Source organism: Trachymyrmex cornetzi, unplaced genomic scaffold, assembly GCF_001594075.2.
Source record: "Trachymyrmex cornetzi isolate Tcor2-1 unplaced genomic scaffold, Tcor1.1 scaffold227, whole genome shotgun sequence".
Lineage (NCBI taxonomy): Eukaryota > Metazoa > Arthropoda > Insecta > Hymenoptera > Formicidae > Trachymyrmex > Trachymyrmex cornetzi.
The window spans coordinates 984,182-1,003,014 of NW_017296923.1; the positions used below are offsets into that span (position 1 = coordinate 984,182).

Below are 18,833 nucleotides of genomic sequence, written 5' to 3' on the forward strand. Positions count from 1 at the left end.
CGATTCGAGGCGGGGGCGAAATCCCTTCCAATGATTTCTTTCTAATTGGGGAAGAGAACCATTTCACAAGACAGCAATCCTGCTGGCGTCTAACCATTTTGCAAGCTACTCCCGTCTATTGTATTTATGTTTATGTTAACTATGTTCTATTGTATCACATTTTATGTCTATTACTCTGTTAATACGTAGTCTTTCCATATAGCTTTGCAATAAACTAAATTAAATTAAATTAAAATAAATTTTACAGTACGAAGTGAGAATACATTTTTCCTCTTTAATATTTCAGACAGATTATCTCTCTTCCATAAAATAGTACGTATCGATTTCCTTCTCAACCTTTATGTACCGTAATAATGCAGCATTTTTATCGTATTTTAAACAGGAGAAATTTCATTTCACGCGGTTGGCTCCTCCTGCATAATTTCATTGAACCGACCCATTTAAAAATAGAGCCGTCGGCGCTTTCTCGCGCACGTTGGGTTAGCCGTTACATAAAGGACCACAGCGAGACCATTTATTTGTTCTTCTCTCGACGCGGCGCATACAAAACCGCAACCCTTCGCACCGACGCCGGTCGTACTTTTTTTTTCCGCTTATTCCGGCGAATAAGCGTACATCCCGTTCTATTCAGAGCGCCGAAACTCTCGCGCGCGGTCCAGAGAGGATCGCGAGGGTATTCGCGGTCGGCGCGGAGGATGTCGAGTATTGATTAAGGGGGTTCGCCGGGAGGAATCTCTCTCTCTTTCCTCACGGGTAGGTCGTCTGGCGTCGTTCCTCGCCGTAAATGCACGGGGATGAATGGGGCACGGTGGGGAACGCACGCACCGGGGTGCGTCTGCGCTCTGTGCGCCGCACGCAGTGCTCCGATGCGCTTCGCCCGAACCGGGTATCCCACGGCCCACGGTCCGCGTTCGCCGGGAACGGTGGCGTGCACGTGGTTGTCTGTCAGCGAGGAGAGTGCCGGACAGAAGGGAGGGAGGGTAGCGGGATCAAGCGGACGAGGGAGACTCGGCAGCCCCGGAGGAATCGCGATGACGATTGACACGCTCGACGCGTCGTTACCTACAGGCCACGAGTGTTGAGAGGGATTCGCTGTAGCGTAAGTAATCGCACGTTTTACATCCTCCTCGCCGGGCCTCGATTTCGGGTGACGACTGCGACAGCTCGAAAATTGATTTTGCGTTATGTTAATTTTATCGTTACGCTTTATCTTTAGTTTTTATTCTACAGCAAAGTATAATGTGCTATATAAACATCATTATAATTATTATTATTGTTGGAAATTATTAGAAATTGTAAAAATTCATATAAATATTAATAAATTCACATAAATATTAATAATCAAGATTCGCTTTGACCGAATATAGCTTTCTTTGCTTATTTGTACACAGAACGATTTTGCTGAAATATCTAAAAATTTAGCTAGATACAGATTTAAAAATAACTTTGTTGAATCATCGATTACGTAGGAATCTCAAGCATAATGAGCAGTACTGCAAAAAGTTTTGACATTCTAGCAACTAGTTTGAAAGTTTTATATAATAATAATTATTTTCACAGTCCAACAAAATTGTTTTCAGATCTGTATCTAGCTAAACTTTTAAATAGCTTACCAAAACAGTCCTTTTTTCGTGTACTATTATTATTCTTGAAGAAGATGTAAGACCCGTTGTGACATTGATTAAGTCTTAACATAGAAACCTATTTTGTATTCAGTTGGCTCAACTGTATTGTAAAGTATTCTCGTTTGGTTTCTCTCTCTCTCTCTCTCTCTCTCTCTCTCTCTCTCTCTCTCTCTTATAGATACAAATTTTCTTGAAATCGCAATTTTTCAAGAGCATGAAGCAACACTGAAAACTTATTGAATCTAATTTTTAAAAGATCCTTTAGTTGAATTTTCGCTTGACTTTTGCCTGTAAGATTTCTAATGACTACGAGTGAAATTATTAATATGAAAATTTGTTGGTATTTCATAATACGGTTAATATTATAGGTGCAGGCTCGAGGAATCGATTTATGGGGTAGATTAGAGACCCTATAACAGAATTTGACCACGACCGATTTTATCAAAATTCTGAAAAAGGAAGGTATATATAATTTCTCTCTGGATATATACTATCTCACTCTAACTTGTACTGCCTTATTTCATAACTTTAAAGTAATAGAGTGAAACAGTATAAGTTAGAGTGAGTAGTATATATACAGGGAGAAATTATATTATTAATCATTATTAGTGATTATAGCTTGTTATTATGCTTTCACGAGACACGTTTTTTACAAAATTTTCACAAATGTAAAAATGACATTGGCCTTCCCCATCTCCGAACGTAAATCTAATTAAAAATATTTTATTAATATTACGAAGATGAAGCTTTGAGAAATACGAATATTTATTTTGAAGTAATTATCTTTGGCACATTCAGAAAATTTGAAGGTTTTTATTCAAAACTTTAGAAAATCTCGTAGGCATGTCTCGACGACTATAATTAACGATAATGATAATTGGATGTCATAATTAACTAAATGCTTTTCAGTGAATTTAATGTACTTTTAAAATATAACTTTAATTTTTAATATAATATACCCAGTTTCTTTCAGAAAACTGCTCACTACGTTCTTGTGCCACTGACTATACCTTTCTTTTTCGTAAGATTTTTACAAAATTGCTCGTGACCAGACTCTGATACAGAGTCTCTAGGGTAGACGTCATAGACGACATCCTAAGGACCAGTTTCACAACTTACAGTTAATTCTTAATCGAGGTTCAACTTGTTTCTCATTTCTTTTCAATTCTAGAATTGCAAAGAGATAATGAATAAGTTGGACCTCGGTTAAGAGTTAACCATGAGTTGTAAAACTGGACCTAAAAGCCTCTTTCACCAACCCTGGCTATCAATCATGAAACTTTTTTCCTAGGATGAAAAGTGAAAAATGACAAATTTCTCCATTAACTTCAATGGTTAAAATTTTCACTTTTCACTTTCCATCCTAGGGATAAAATTTCATGATTGATACCCTGATTAACGCTAATGGAAGATTAACTCAATCATCATGATTGCCAACGTGAGAACTAAACATAGAAGAGAAAGAGAGAGAAGACGTTCTGTTACATTAAACTGCTGTTGGCATTTCTGCGGGTTGATCGTCGATTAATTCAACCAGAAGTTGGTGAAAGAGGCCCTAAGCCGGCATCCTGGCGTTGTCGTGCGTTTTCGTGCGAGCGTACAATATAGTGGTCTGTCAGAGTCGGTTCGCGAGCACAACCGTGGTAGGGGCACAGATCTGCCGACGATATCTCCCTCTTTCTCTTCGCGGGCTCGCTCTCGTGGAGCGCCGGCAGCGAAGGACTGCAGTCGTGATCAGATGATCAGCGAGTATGGGTCGTGGCCGGTCGGAACACAAAGTGCTCGATTATTAATTTGGTCAGAGGGAAAAAGAGAGAAAGAGAAATAATCCTGGAGCTGTGAATTTGAGGAAGCTGAGAAATTTTGCATGAACAAACGATCATGATGAGCGACATTCTTCGCGAGCATTCCTCAGGTAAGCGCCCGGCTGATCTTACGATTGCACAAAAGTTTGATAGCGTTATTTGTGCCACTCAAGAAGAATCTATTTATTGATATTTGACAAGTGCGCCTGGAATTAATCACGATAAGCGTGTTGTCAGGATGACAGTGAAGCCCCAGACACAATGCGAAAGAATAGCGATAGCGATAGAAATAACACGATTTCAACCTATCAGAAACTGTATAATCCAGTGTATCTGATTTCTGATAGGTTGAAATCGTGTTATTTCTATCGCTATCGCTATTCCTTCGCATTGTGTCTGGGGCTTAATGTGCTTTAGAAATAATCAATTGAATTGTTCGTCGTGCAAAGAATCGACATGTAGAAACGTGGGCTCTTAATAATTTTTGGCGATATTTTACAATTATTTTTGGAATATAGGTTTGACTTTTGGAATTGCGGGATTTAAGTTTGGAAAATATTCGATGATTTAATCGAATATGTTTCGCTATCTAATGTAAATTATTAGAGGAACGTATGTTAATGAATTTGTCGAAAAGCTAATCAGTAATTATATAGAAAAGATAATTTACGTGTCGTTAATATTGAATATTTCTCATATATTTTGTATATCACCACGCATAAACTTCTACGTATTATTGAGATGAGAAACATCTTAAGGTTAATTCTGACATGATTACTGACGACATTTCTGTTGTATGTCAACAGAATACTTAATTAATTCGATACGCGAATTAATATAAATTAATATTAATTTGATACGTGAATTATTATAAATTTATAATTAATAAATTCATATTAATATTATAATTAATATAAATTTGTCACACCTGCAGGGTCTATTTTATAGATTGGTTTCGAATCTATCCTATTATCGCTTCTGCATATCGCGAGAAAATTGAATTTCCCAAGCGAGAATAAATGACGGAAATTGATTCTATTGGTAATGTATATTTTAATTAAATTGTCTATAAACATGGAAAGATGAGATTCCAATATGATTTGTGTCAAGAAATATATTTGTGACATGAACTTTGATGTACAGATGGAAAGGATGTGACGTATATTTTTCAAATAATAACTTCGTCATATGTTTCTTATTTTGAAAACGAGAGCTGTAAACTACTTATTCGCTCACAACCTTATCAACTGTTTGAGAAAGTGAGGGTCGATATGCTTCATTAACTTTTAACGAGTGTGTGTATTGTTACACGCTTATATATCCTCCTCTACGGAGCTAATTACATCGAATATGACGTTCATTATTCACCGCAGTCAGTTTATTACTTCAAGAATAGAAGTGGCAATAATGTTCTATGACATGTGTATTAAGACGCTATTCGAAACACGTAGCTGAAAAAAACACTCGGGTTCTATTTAGACATCATAGACACTTTCTCTCGATTTTTTATGGAATACAAGATCGTTCTTTCAATCAATATTAAAAGGATTGTGATCATTGCTCCCAATTTCTTAATTTTTAACACCAAATACCTTGACAATTAAATCTAAATTAAATTCCTTAATTAAATTGAATTGCCTTAAAGGCAATTTAAAATTATTAGAAGAATAAATCTTTTTTTATTTTTTTTCCAATTTTTAGGCTTGATTTGAAATCTTTGTCGATTATAATAAATAATTTCTCATTAATGCATTAATATTAAAACTTGCATTTTCTCAAAAATTATTATCAGAATTTGGAAAAAAGTTGCTATTTTGGATATTTCATGTTTCTAAAATCTTCGTTAATTAATCGTCGCGATGGCGATGGAAGTTTTAGTCTTCTTCTACCGATCGTCTTCCATACCGTTCTCTTTCTTTCTCACGACACTTTGACGAATGAGTGGCAGGCTCTCTCGCAGAACGAAGCTTAAATGACATATCTCGGTGTGTGCGCACCGCGACATGAAGTCATTAAAGAATTTCTAAGGCGTCGGGCAACGGCCTGCCTTTACCAAGCTCATTATCTGAACATTACAACTGAGAGTATATCCGCTATTGTACTTTGTATGTATGCACGTTGCGAATCTTCTCCGTTGTCCTTTCGCCGCAATTAAGCCTGCCCTTAAAAAAACGTGTGACGCGCGTTTCTGAGAAGTTAGATATCTAATAGTAACGGCGATTAATGCTCAGTTAACAACAAACGCTTGACAGTTCGCGCTATTGTTAAATTAGACAATAAAAAAGAAGATAAATTAGAAAGTTTGTTGGCCAAAAATTTAGATAATTAAGCTAAATTTTAAGGGTGGGTTATATGTTCATTGTATTAACATTTATTGTTATTTACGGCTTTACAACTCTGTGCACGGGCGGTTTTTGCTGGAGTATCTAAAAATTTAATTAGATACAGAAAGAAAATGATTTTGTTGACCTTCAAAATAATTATGTGGAACACTTAATTGCTAAAATGTCAAAACTTTTTGTAGTATTATGTTCAGCATGTCTAAGATTTCTACGTAATTATTTTGATGATACAACAAAATAGTTTTCTAATTAAATACTTCTAATTAATTACTTCAACAAAATCGGCTTTTTTCCGTGAAAACTGTTTTTTTTAATAAATAAAGGAAGGCTATTTTAAACAGCGTTTTCTTTATGCAAGGCGCTCGTTGTCGCGAATCTGTTAAAACGCATTAAGCGCCGTCATTATCTCGTAATAGTTGGTAATAAACGTAATAATATTACTAAGTGCGAAACCCGATGATATCAACGTGACGGCGAGATAATACCGAAGGCGCGAAACGTGCCAGACGCGTCCATTCATGTGTACAATTTTAAAATCGTTTCCTGGAAAACATGTGCAAGTGTGCATTGTAGACATGACACGCATCAGCAGTTTTACTAACTTTGCACATTGCACTGCTACGGATTGTTATGACCTATTTTTTTAAAAAACCATGCTTTACTCTTGTCACAAAACAGAGGTTATCTATTTTTTCCGCAACACAATTATCATGCACGTCCATTAGAAAGCTCGTGGAGCGAACTATTCTAAGCTGCACGGTGCTTCGGATTAGCCTTTACGGCTTCGGCATTAGAAATGCTTACGATATCTCAATACTACTCGAGTGTCGATATCTTTCTTTCGACGCTGAACGTAGACTTTTCATTCGACGAGCGCGAAGGCGCGAATTTATAGGCTTGTCAGTCATCGATAGTTTACGGTGAGATTAATGAATGTAAAGCGCTATCGTCAATCGAAAATCAAGCTGATCACGACAGTAAACAAACGACTTCGTGATAAGTCACGGGAAAGATCTTCGATCGTCGCGTTATCGCGACTATCGTCCTATCTCACTTCGTGGCTAGAGATCCTGTAAGTACGATTGCTAGAGTCACCTTTCCGGTTTTTGGCTGAAGGCTTTTTGATTAAATCTCTCTCTGACACATAAAAAACATCTCCGGCTAATTGTTTTTTTAAATGCGCGTGTCGATTTTCCTCCGATTTTTTGAAAAGATATCTCCGACAGGAGGTTCACATTTGATGACCTAGTTTACAGAATGCACTACAAGACAATCTTAATTTCAACTCTGAAAAATATAGATATGGATTTAAATTAACACACTAATTCTTTACTCACATATACACAGTATATATAATTTTTACCGTGTTGGTGTTTATATAAATATCAATATAGCGTAGATAAAATATCGTGGGTTTTAAATCCACACTCATATTTTTTTAGTGAACAATTCCGATATTAGTTATCGATTTGTGGCAGGATAGTGGGTAGACAGATTAAGTCCTTCAACAGGAGGTAGACAGATAAAAGCTTTTATTTTTCTCTCTGGGACAGACCCTCTAAAACAATAAAAATAATCAAAGAAAAGAAGTATATAGAAAAGAAAAAAAATATACAAAAAGTACAAAGTTATAAATATAAAAAAGTAAGCGGCAATATAATGCATGAAGAATAAAGAAAAAGTAGAGCAAAGATATACACATGATTATATAACGACAATACAATAGGAGAGCCTCTGAGCGTTTATCTCTGTGGAACACTATTCAAGAAGTGCAACCGTGCTTTAACAGTCTGCCCACGAACGATTTTGTCAAATCTCTTATGAAACAGAAAGATATATTATATACAATATACTATTTATATACCATCTCGTTCTAATTTATTTTCACTCTATAATCTTAATTAAGATTACAGAGTGAAATAGTATAAATTAGAGTGAGATAGTACAGTGAGATAGTACTTTGGTCATAAATATAAAGCATCACCAAAAATTGATGTAAATGTTCTATATTAACGAAAAAAATTTTTTTTATATTTATTTTTATAACAACATTTATATTTTGTCAGTACTTTTTTTACTTTTATTATCACCAGTACTTTTTTGGAATTTATACTTATGGTTAAGGTTAAATATACAAGGGAGATACATTATTAGATATGAAAGGACCAATGGTAACCGAATCCCTTGAGTTAAATAATATTTTATATTATTTTTAACTTCCATGTGTGGTGTTAAAATTAATTCATTTTTGTTGTTAATTGCAAAGTAAACATCATTCATATTAACGTATGTATTTAGTAATAATAAACTAAATTTAATACATTTTCTTGAATTAAATTTTTTAACTCCATTGTTTTCATCAAATTAACGACGTACCTACATATATATTGAGTAGGAGTACCTATATGATTAAAAATAGCTTAAATTGGATATAATTTGACATTGTGAATTTAACAGTGTATTATATATATATATATATCTCTCTCTTTATCTTTCGTAAGATTTTGACAAAATCGGTCGTGACCAAATTCTACCATAGGACCAAACTCTATCCTGACGCGGTGCAAATTGGACGAGTCGCAAAAACAAGAGCGCGTTTCTTTCTGTGCTTTCTCTTACCAGAAGTGCGAGACGTCGATGACTTCCTCCCCGTCACTATCGCGACGACTTATGTTAATCCAACGGACTTTCGCGCCGACGGCGGCGCAACACGTCGAATTTCGTTTCCCGCCGCGCAGACCGACTCGAGAATGCCCGATGCGTCGCATCGCATCGTGCTTACCTGCCTGCCTGCCTGCCTGCCTGCCTGCCTTCTCCGGTGGTTTCATTGCCTGGAACGTCATGCATTGCAATGTACGTATGTACAAACACTCCTACGCGCGCTGGTCACGCTCCAAAACGATCACTTATTACCTCAATCTTATTACCGCTAACGGCGCATTACCGCGCCTCGAGAATCGTTTCTTTTAATCTACCGCGGACTGCCGGCTCTCTCGGAACGCACACCGAGAGGGATCACCGAGCACCTCTCCGCCTCTAAAAATACCTCCGCTTCCGAGAGTTAACTTCCCGTTCGCACTCGGGGCGATTGCGATTCGCAAGAGCGCAACAAACGGCCGCGCTTTGTTAGTGCGATAATCGGAGCGTAAAATACCTTGTCGCCGCCCGCTCGCTTCGCTCGATGACATTTAATTTGCCTCGGTGTACATTTCAGTCGCGTACAAATAAGTAAATTATCAGGCTATCGTCTGTAAATTTCACGAAATGATTCGAACGATTACTTGATAACGTACGTATGGTATCACAGACCGGATGTGTGTGTTTGAGTTCGTGGCAATATCTTAATGAAAATCAACGAATCTATTTCAATACGTATACGAACATCCGTGTCACGTCCAGGCGCGATGCCGAGACACGAGCAAAAGAAGAAATATAGACGTACGCTTCATTAATCTTTCCTCGGGGAATATAAAATTCGCTTCCTTGCAACGGTACGATGACACATTCATCATTCGTTAAGTGCCACGTGCGTGGATATACGGGCGCAATTATGATTAAAAGCCGTGAAAGTTAGCGTTACGGTTGTACGCATATGAATTCTTACTCTCTTATCGATCAAGAGTCCCCTCGTTTCATCCGTCTCGGGCATGCATTGATGTGACGCACGCCGGGTTTACTCCCGCATCTTGGCTTTCCCGTGTCCCCGTACCGAAGACACGGGGAAATCTACTCTGTCCAGGCATTCTCTAATTGACTTTGTAGGGCAAGCGGATGAAACCCACAACTCGCGACAGTGTTTTCAGCGCGTTGGACAGACCAGCCGTATAGACGCGTGTTCCTCGAGAACGGTAATTGGATGGGCACGCTCTGTTTGTGCGCTTTAATTAGCTCGCACTGCACTGCCGACTGTAGTTTTACACATTCTTTTCATCTCTTTTTCCCGATTGCTGTCGAAACGAAAAGTTCGAGCGCAATAATACATTTTCGCGTGGCTGTTTTATCGTACAATGCCTACAGGTCTGTTTTCTGTGGCCGAACTAGTGTACACTTTTGGAACTTAAAGTGAAATAGGTATATGTTTGATATTTGTCGATTGCGAGAAAGAGACTTCTAGTGCAGTCTAGTGCAGAAACAGAAAACAGATCATATGTGTCGCAAAATATTTTTTCTAATGGATCCAGGTACCTGTTTTGAATAGTAAAAGTTTATCTATTTTAAATATATTTTTTAAGATCTTGATTATTGAAAGTTCTGTGAAAGTTTATGATAAGATAAGAGTTGATAAGTGCGTCATAAATACGAGGATAGTTGTTGCATTCTGATCGAGTAAATTCTACAGGTAAAAAATTCGTCTGCAGAGAGAGATAGCTGATTACAGATAAGTAATCGAAAGTACAAAAGAAAATGGTTAAAATGTCAATGCGATTCGGTTTGATTCTTGCATTTGATCGTTTCGCTACGCTAATTTCAGAAATACCTACTCGCAACGATGAAGAATCCTTAATTAGAGTCGATACAAGCAATTCCGTACAAAGCAATACTTTCTATCTGACGAGAAAAGCAGCAATTACAGAAACCAATGAGAAATCTTATTGACGTTGCATATTCCGTGAATATATCAAGCGTTAAATTTGACATTTCGATGAAAATAATTAAAAGGAGTTGTCAACAGAGTGAGATTTTGAATATCGATTCTACTAGATTAATACAAAAGTTTTGTCATTTTTTTTTTCATTAAGCTTTATAAATGAATAATTTAAACAAAATATTATAACACAAAATTGCTTAAGAATTGAAATCACTTATCACGCTCTGTTATAACATTGTGTTATAATATAATATTCTATTATAATACCATCAAGGAGTCCAAACTGATAGAACTATAAAGAAAATAGATATTATGTATATATAAAAAACGGATAGAATTTTTAAAAGCTTGTCTGCGTTTTTAGCACGGTAGATTAGACTTCCTGCTGATCACTGAAGACATAGCTCAACTCTTAATGACTTCCCCCTCATTTGCACATAAAATTTACATATTGATAGGATTCTAGGATTAAAAAGTTCGAATAATTTACTAACAGAAAACTTGAGGTTAAAAAAAAGAAATATTAACAAAGTAAACATTCTCTCAGTGAAAACAGAAACCGGTGAATTGCGATGTAAAATTAAACTGTTCGAATTTTAATGAAGAGAAACTACAAAATAAAGAAAGTATATTAAAATGAATTTGCGTCAAATTTTGCATCGATGTTAAAAAATTTTTTCAACTTTAACAAATATCAGATAAATTTTTTTGTATTAATCTAATGATTAATACAAATATTTACGTGAAAACCGAGTAACGTGATTCAATACGTAAATGAAAGATTAAATATTTCGACGAGAATCGTAAATGAGTAGTTATATAAAAAAATTGTTTTTAATACATAATATATAACACCTATATTTGCTTTAACTTTTGATTTCTTTAGTCAAAAGAGAAGAAATGTATGTAAACGATCATGGAAAAAAAAAATAAATAAGGTGGTACAGCAAACCTATATAACTTACTGCGCGAATTCAACATTTATTCTTAACTACGAAAATTCGATGGTTTAACAAATCGCTCATATTATTCAGCTGTCAACTTTGCTACTTTAACATAGAAAATTGACTGCCTGTATATTATGACTGTAGATCCGCTGAACCAGTGAAGTTTTCAGCTGTGTTTTTTCCGTGATATAATTTTCTTATAAAACACATATAGCGCTATGTAGCTGTACTGAATTTTTGCAACCTGACCGACATAATAATACTGTTTTTTCTCTTTGTGATGCGGGTGACCACGACTTTATCGGCTCCTTTTAAGGAACATTTTATGGCCGTACGTTCTCGCGGAACGACCACCTACACGCAACGTTGAGCCACGTGTAAAAAGTAAAACGACTAGAGGAACACGCTGGAGAGCCAGCAAATCTTTCTCTTTCTGCGTAAATTTTGCAGTTATCCGCGTATATAAATCATGCCGGAATTGTAACTCGCTGAAGTAATCGGTAAAGCGCTCGTTTAAAACGTAAACGTAGTAGTAACGTGTAATTCATGATAAAATATTACCAATCGGGAAACCAATTTGATAAGAAATAGGTTGATGCCAATTACAGAAAACGGGATTTATATAAATGGGAGATTTAAAACGGTTTCTGTTGTTAACAAATGCTTGGAAAAGAATTGAATCATTAATCTAACATTTCTAGACAAGATGTTTAGCGCGAGGTCTGATTAAGATCGACCATTGAATGCGGACAAGCGCGGGCAAATGTACGATTAATGCTTGCGGCGCGCAGCAAATGTTACCGCGGCGGATAACCGTTCGCGTTGGATCCACCGTACATACGTTCGGTCCGCAAGATTGTCCGCGAGATCCCGAGGACCGTTGTCGAGCGATTGTCACGCGACGTTCATGAGTTACATGTGTCTCCTCGTAATAAGCTGTACGCCCACGCATTCACGTTACGAGCCGGACGGACGTGCGGTGATGGAAGCACGGCTTTTGCTAATCCCGCGCGGTTATATATGTAAGTACGTATGCGCGCGTTCAGGTCTCTAATGGCGATCCAATTCGCCGCTCATCCTCCGATTAGACTCGATTGTTGTCCGGTCGTTGACTTCGGACACGGACTTTGGTGCATAATGCGCTTCGATTTTTTTCCGATCGGTGGACCGTGCCTTTCGTATCATTCAATCGACTTCCTTCTCTTGCGACTTATGTCTATTTCTATCGTTTAATGTATTACCTTTAAGAATGTATTGCACATATTTTTTGTCAAGATGAAAAAATTAGATTTTTTTATATAGTGTGTTTGAAAATAATATAAACATTTGATAGCAATTTAACACCTGGATCAAAAATTATTTTAATAAGAAGTAGACTCTATTAAAATTATAATTAAGATAAAATAAGAAATATTAATATAAACTAAGACTCAAACAATTAAAAAATTCGGATAAAAGGCTACAAGTCGCACAGGATGATAGTCGTTAACAATAAAAATTCATCGAATTCAAATAAATATACTAGTATTACTAGTAGAATTGTCGATCTTGTAGACGAAATTTGTACGTCACTGAAGATGACCTGATAAGGATCGAAATGTTTGTATATTTATTTGAATTCGATGAATTTTTATTGTTAACGATTGTCATCTTGTAGCCTTTTATGCGAATTTTTTAAAATAAGAAAATTTTCATTTAAATTAAAAAATTACATGGTTAAATATAATTGTTAGTATTTATGTTATTGTGAATTATTTCGTATGTATATGTATAACATTCATTTTTATCCGGAAGGTATTCCAATTCCAGTCACTTTTTGCAGAGATTGTACATCTGGTACATCCTTAATCTTTAACTTACTTTTGATTTTCTTGATTCAAAGATTAAGAAAAAAAATAAAAAAAGTAAATTAGTCCGTCGTTAATTAACCGGTTGTTTGTTTTTTAATCCGGTTAAGAAATTAATGTCTAACGATTTTTTAAAACTTGCAGAACCATTCATGTTAATTGGATAGTACTTTCCCGTAAACGAGATATGTACTATATGTTATTATATCATTGTATTATGATAGAAGAGGCACACACGTAATCGGAATGAAACTTTGAAACGCTAATGAGACTATGTTAGTAAATATTTTTCATACTTTGCGCAAATTATGTGCAATGTGTGCATTAATTAAAGTAATCTCATCCATCGTATCGTGCTCTAAAATGGACGATGCATTCCTTATCGGAATAAAACTTTACAAAGTGTTGTTATATCACGCTTAATGTTATTTGCACGAGAAGCAGTGAACGGCTGCTCACGAAGATTGGCATCGCGATTTTTGAATGTAGGCGTAAAGTAGCGCTATGTAATAACTATGCAGTTACGTCCAGCTGTTGGATATTGATAGAGCAGCGCAACCGAGTCTATAAATTAATGCAGAGATCGAAAACGTATAAAGCGATGAAGTTATGTCATCCCGTGGGCGGCCATTACGTTATCTGATGAAAAATAAAAACTTGATTAATGATGCTCACGCGGTGTTTTTATCGATGTTTTTCAAGTGGCGAGAGAAGAACCTTATAACCCAATCGATTATTTTTAGAACACAAACAGATTATTATCGTGAAATCAGTCTACGTATTCATTACAAGAAATAATAAAGTGATGTACAGATACATTTGGATTTAATTTAGTGAATCGGGTATATTAACGGTATATTATCTCGGTTAATCTTTTGGTATCTCGATTCGTAAGTCATCTGTATAGCTGTTTAGTCGTTTCTCGGCAGTTACACAATACCGTCTTTATATGAATGACGTCTTTGAGAGTATCCGATAAAGCCAACGCGGAACCGTCTCTGCGTTCGATAAGTTTTGCAACTCAAAATTAATTCACGGGCAGAACGATTTTGTTGCAGTATTTAAAAATTTAGTCACAGATACAGTTTTGAAAATTATTTTGTTGGACTACCAAAATAATTATGTACGACACTCAAGCTAATTTGCTAGAATATCAAAATTTTTTTGCAGTATTGCTCATCATGCTTGAGTTTTCTACACTGGAAACGGAGTCTAGTTGCATTAATTGGAATTCTAGTGGAAAATGAAAGACAAATCAGAATTTTATTTTTTATTGTTAAATCTATTATAATTCTAATCGAGATAACCAATAATGATGACGGGAATTCTGATTGATATGATCAGAATTTATTGATTCATTTATTTTCAACCAGAAATTTTTCTCACCTCACATAAATATTTTGATGGTCCAACAAAATTATTTTCAGATCTATATTAGCTAAACTTTTAGATATTTTAGCCAAATCTTTCCGTATAAAAGTTTGTAGATACAGATCTAAAAATGATTTTGTTGGGCTATCAAAATTATGTAGGACGCTCAATTAGTTAAAATGTCAAAATTTCTTGTAGCATTGTTCATCATATTTGAGTTTCCTACATAATTATTTTGATGGATCAAAAAAATTGTTCTGAGATTTGTGTTCACACACCTAAATTTTTAGATACTTCAATAAAACCGTTCTTTAATTCTGTGTATGTATCATATGTTTGAAAGCACCGGTTTAGGAAGATAAACTCGTCTGAATCTGGCAGCGGGCTTATTCCCAGTTTGGGCACACAAATCTTTGGTCAAGGATAACCATGTGTACGTTGCGTTTCCTTGCTAGTTACACTTACAAACAACGCTCGGCTTAAGGAACTCGAGATGTTCAGCGTCTCGTAACGTATACCGCTACACACGGTCTCTGTTTCTCTCTCTTCTCAACGCTGTACGCCGTATATAGAGATCTTATGGTTTCTCGTGTTCGTTTATTTTTGCGCGGTTACGTAAATCTGATTGTTGCAACGGGAATCGAGGCGTTCGAGGGGCCTTAATGAAAACTTTAAGCCGAGATCGCGCTAAATACATCCGTAAAGATTCTCGAATTCTCCTTTCGAAAGCGATATAATTGCCATCGATTACTACTCGAGTACTTGAGAAATATCACGCGCGCACTTTCTGCGTGATTTACAACATCTTCATTCATGCCGACCAATGTTGACAGAGTCCAACGAAAGCATCGCTTTTCTCCTCGATGCATTAAGAGATGAATACTTTCGCTATTACTTAAAATACAGAGACAATTCTGATTACTGCGACTCTTGGAAAAACGCTGAGCACAAAAATCAAAGTGAATATACGGAAAGAATGGTTTTGCTGAGGTATCATAATGAAGTAACATATTTAAAAATTTAAAACACATTATGAACATATTTAAAATTTAAAACATATTATGAACACATTTAAAATTTATTTAATTATATTCAGATATAGATCTGAATATAATTTTATGTGAACCGTTAAAATAATTATATACACTGAAAAAAGTTTACTGTATCTTAATAAATACTTTTTTCAATATTTGTAAGTAAACTTTTACTTATAGTAAATAAATATTTACTCAACGAAACAAAAATTGATAATTAAATCAAATTAATGGTTCTTGTATCAAATAAATATATTAACATTCAATAAACGTTTACTTATAAATATTTAAAAAAATATTTATTAAGATATAGTAAAGTTTTTTCAGTGAGACGTTCGAACATGTTAAAACTTTTTGTAGCATTGTCATCAACGCTTAGACATTCTACATAATTATTTATACGATGAAAAAAACTATAACGATCTCGACATATTAATAATTTCTCCATTTCGCATGGATAGATGTCTAGGTCGGAAATTAATTAAACGATCTTGAAGCTGACATTCGCCCTATCTAACTTAAGTATAATGAAAATGCTATTAATCGCGGAAACGAAGGATTGATCATCGCGATTTATAGAAATGTTTACCGTGATATATGTGAGAGGATATTTTTGCGCCCACGTGCGCATATGTTGAATGCACGAGCATCGAGCGCAGCGACAATTTCTGCCCCGATCGAATGCCGAGTTTCACCGGTTTCGCAAACTTGTCGCTCGCCGTCATTCGTCTCGCTAGAGATTTCGATAAGAAAGTCGTCTCTCCTCGAGTGAGTTGTTCTTAATATCTACGAATCTTCTGAGAAACGCGTACGTGTTGACGTGGTAATACATTGCGTTATGGGTAATAGAGATAAACGCGCGATATATCGATGCGGCGAAGGACGCTCGTAAGTTTGTCCGTGAACATCGCATTGGGCGGTGATCTGTTTTCTCAGTCCAGAGACATCGATATGTAATTCTTACATTAGCATTTTGGTATTGGTAGCGCGATTAATAATTTTATCGTACAGTGCATAATCGTGCACGCAAAAAAATATTTTGCTGCTCTAGCCAGAATTATCGTTGTTTTTTATATCTGATAGAAAATTATGTATACGAATAGAATTTATAGCATAAATCTAAATTTTATCTGTCATCTATATGATTAGATGCAATATATATCGCCATATTTGCTAGAAATTTATCTATTTTAGCTAATTTTTCGTACTTAGATAATTTTCGCTATAACTGCAAGATCACTTTTTTGAGTGAACGCGTAATTGAAAGCATTACCATCCGAAACGCCTAGAAAAAGGTTTCTTCGAGTCAAAGAAATATTTCTTTGTTATACGGTTACAGAAAAACTTTCTTTGATTTAAACATAATTTCTTTAAATCAAATAAATTTTTTTATTTAATTAAAAAAAAATGTTTAAATAAAAAAAATGACATTAAAAAGAAATTTTTTCTTTAACCATATAACAAAGAAACATTTCTTTCAATCGAAGAAACCTTTCTCTGGGTGAAGAAAAGTTTCTTCTCGCTGCAAAAAGATATAAAAGCACCTAATTAATTATTGGTGCGTGAGTGTTGATTCTTGTTTTGAAGTGATGTGGTTCTTCGGAAGTGGGAAGTAACGCTAACCCCATTTAAAAAATACTACACACTTTGCAAAATTCAAAATAGACTCTACTTCATCACTTAGCCTTTGTGCGTTGATAGACAGTTCGTGCTCGATACTTGCTCTTCAGACTCCTTTGTTCTTTAATCACTCGACTTCTTGAATTCCATTAAAGCTCCCTCGTAGAATCGAAGCACGCGATATAACAGCAAACGTAGACATAATTATCAGCAAGTACTTATTCGCAGACGTTCTTCGTATCTCCGTGAAAAAATATGATTTCCAACTATAAGAATTTTCTAACTTAATCCTAATCTAATGTCTATTTATCTTTCTGACTTTAATTCCGCTTTCAATTGCTTAAAGAGATATTCTTCAAGATATTCTCATCTTGAGTCTTGAATTATTTATAGCTGTAAAGATAACAGCGGACGAAACACTTAAAAGAGAGCCCTTATTCGACGGGAAAGAAAAACTCCATCGTTTCGTTATGGCTTCTCAGAGAAATTGTAAAGGATCCTCCGCGCGCATAAGTGCACATTCATGTTCATCTATATCTCGAGTGTTTTATTCTTTGTCTACTTTCAAAGAAGAGATTCGTGTCGTATCTTATCATCGCGCTCTCGCTTTCGATTAGCATTCTCGGTGTGCATCCAGTTTTTGAATTGCGATTTCGTTTCCTGCGATAACAATAGCCTTCTTTTGCTTTTCAGGCGATACTTGATCGTGAGGCTTACGTCTCTACACGACACCGTTCTTGAATAGCCTGGGAGCTGTCGAAGAAAGTGAAGTGGGTCCTGGAAGAGGACCCAAGGAGAGCGAGGAGAGAAACGTCGAGACAGGATCCGGCGTGCGGGAACGTCGGCAGGAGCTGCCTCAAAATGTCGTACGCCAATCGATTCCCATCCTCCCAGCACACCCGTTATCGCAGTAGCTGGGGACCGTCCTCGGTTTCCGTCTTCAATCGCGCCGACGTGCCGCGACCATCGCCAGAGGAGGAAGAGTTCGAGTTCTATCATGAACGGCTGCACTCGGCGCAGAGTCGTCAGCTGATACCACTTCAGGAGGACTTGGCCGATTGGATCAACAAGACGATAAGTAAATACATTATCCATTGGAAATGAATCGTATTTTTGCGACATGAGTATTGATCGGTAAGAAGAAAAAAAAAACCTCGTTGGACGAGTTTAGGTCACACCGCCAAGGTCGGCGAATGCCGTTTCGTGAGAAATTTCGATAACGATTAGATATTACTTTTGCTAATTTATGGGGAAAATCAATAGCTGAGGATCTATAGCCTGCACGGAATTTGTAGACCGAAGCCAAAATGACTCAGAACGTATTCTACGTCGAGTTTCCCGATAGAACGCCTCCCACGAATTGCTTCCACCAAATTATAATAGGTTCGTGCTCGTAATTTTGTCGTCTCGATGCCACGTCACGCGAGCATTGCCGCGACGGTGCATCGTGTATTATCTTCGAAATATCGTTTTCACGTAAAGTTTGTCAAGAGCTTACTGAAATTGTGATAAGCACGCTCCTATTTATTAATGTCGACAGTTCCAGAACGCATCACTCTGAAATCGTGCGTTTAGAAAGACAAATACACTGTTAGATATCAATCCCTTGAGTTAAATAATATTTTGTTATTTTTAACTTCTATGTGTGTCAAAA

At 36.1% G+C, this 18,833-nt stretch overlaps 1 protein-coding gene across 3 annotated transcripts in view; it reads left to right on the top strand.

Annotated features, from left to right (window-relative positions):
* The first annotated feature begins 606 nt into the window (after nucleotides 1-606).
* LOC108760577 (growth arrest-specific protein 2) overlaps nucleotides 607-18,833 on the top strand; it is a 39,202-nt gene continuing 20,975 nt past the window's right edge. Inside the window, exons 1-2 of one of the 3 annotated variants that reach the window (XM_018506619.1) lie at nucleotides 607-1,099; nucleotides 17,873-18,257. In XM_018506619.1, coding sequence (XP_018362121.1) covers nucleotides 18,041-18,257 — 217 coding nt within the window. In that variant the 5' untranslated portion in view covers nucleotides 607-1,099; nucleotides 17,873-18,040. Of the gene's footprint in view, nucleotides 1,100-3,312; nucleotides 3,541-17,872; nucleotides 18,258-18,833 lie in introns of those variants that run through there. The other 2 variants (XM_018506620.1, XM_018506618.1) reach the window with 2 other exon arrangements.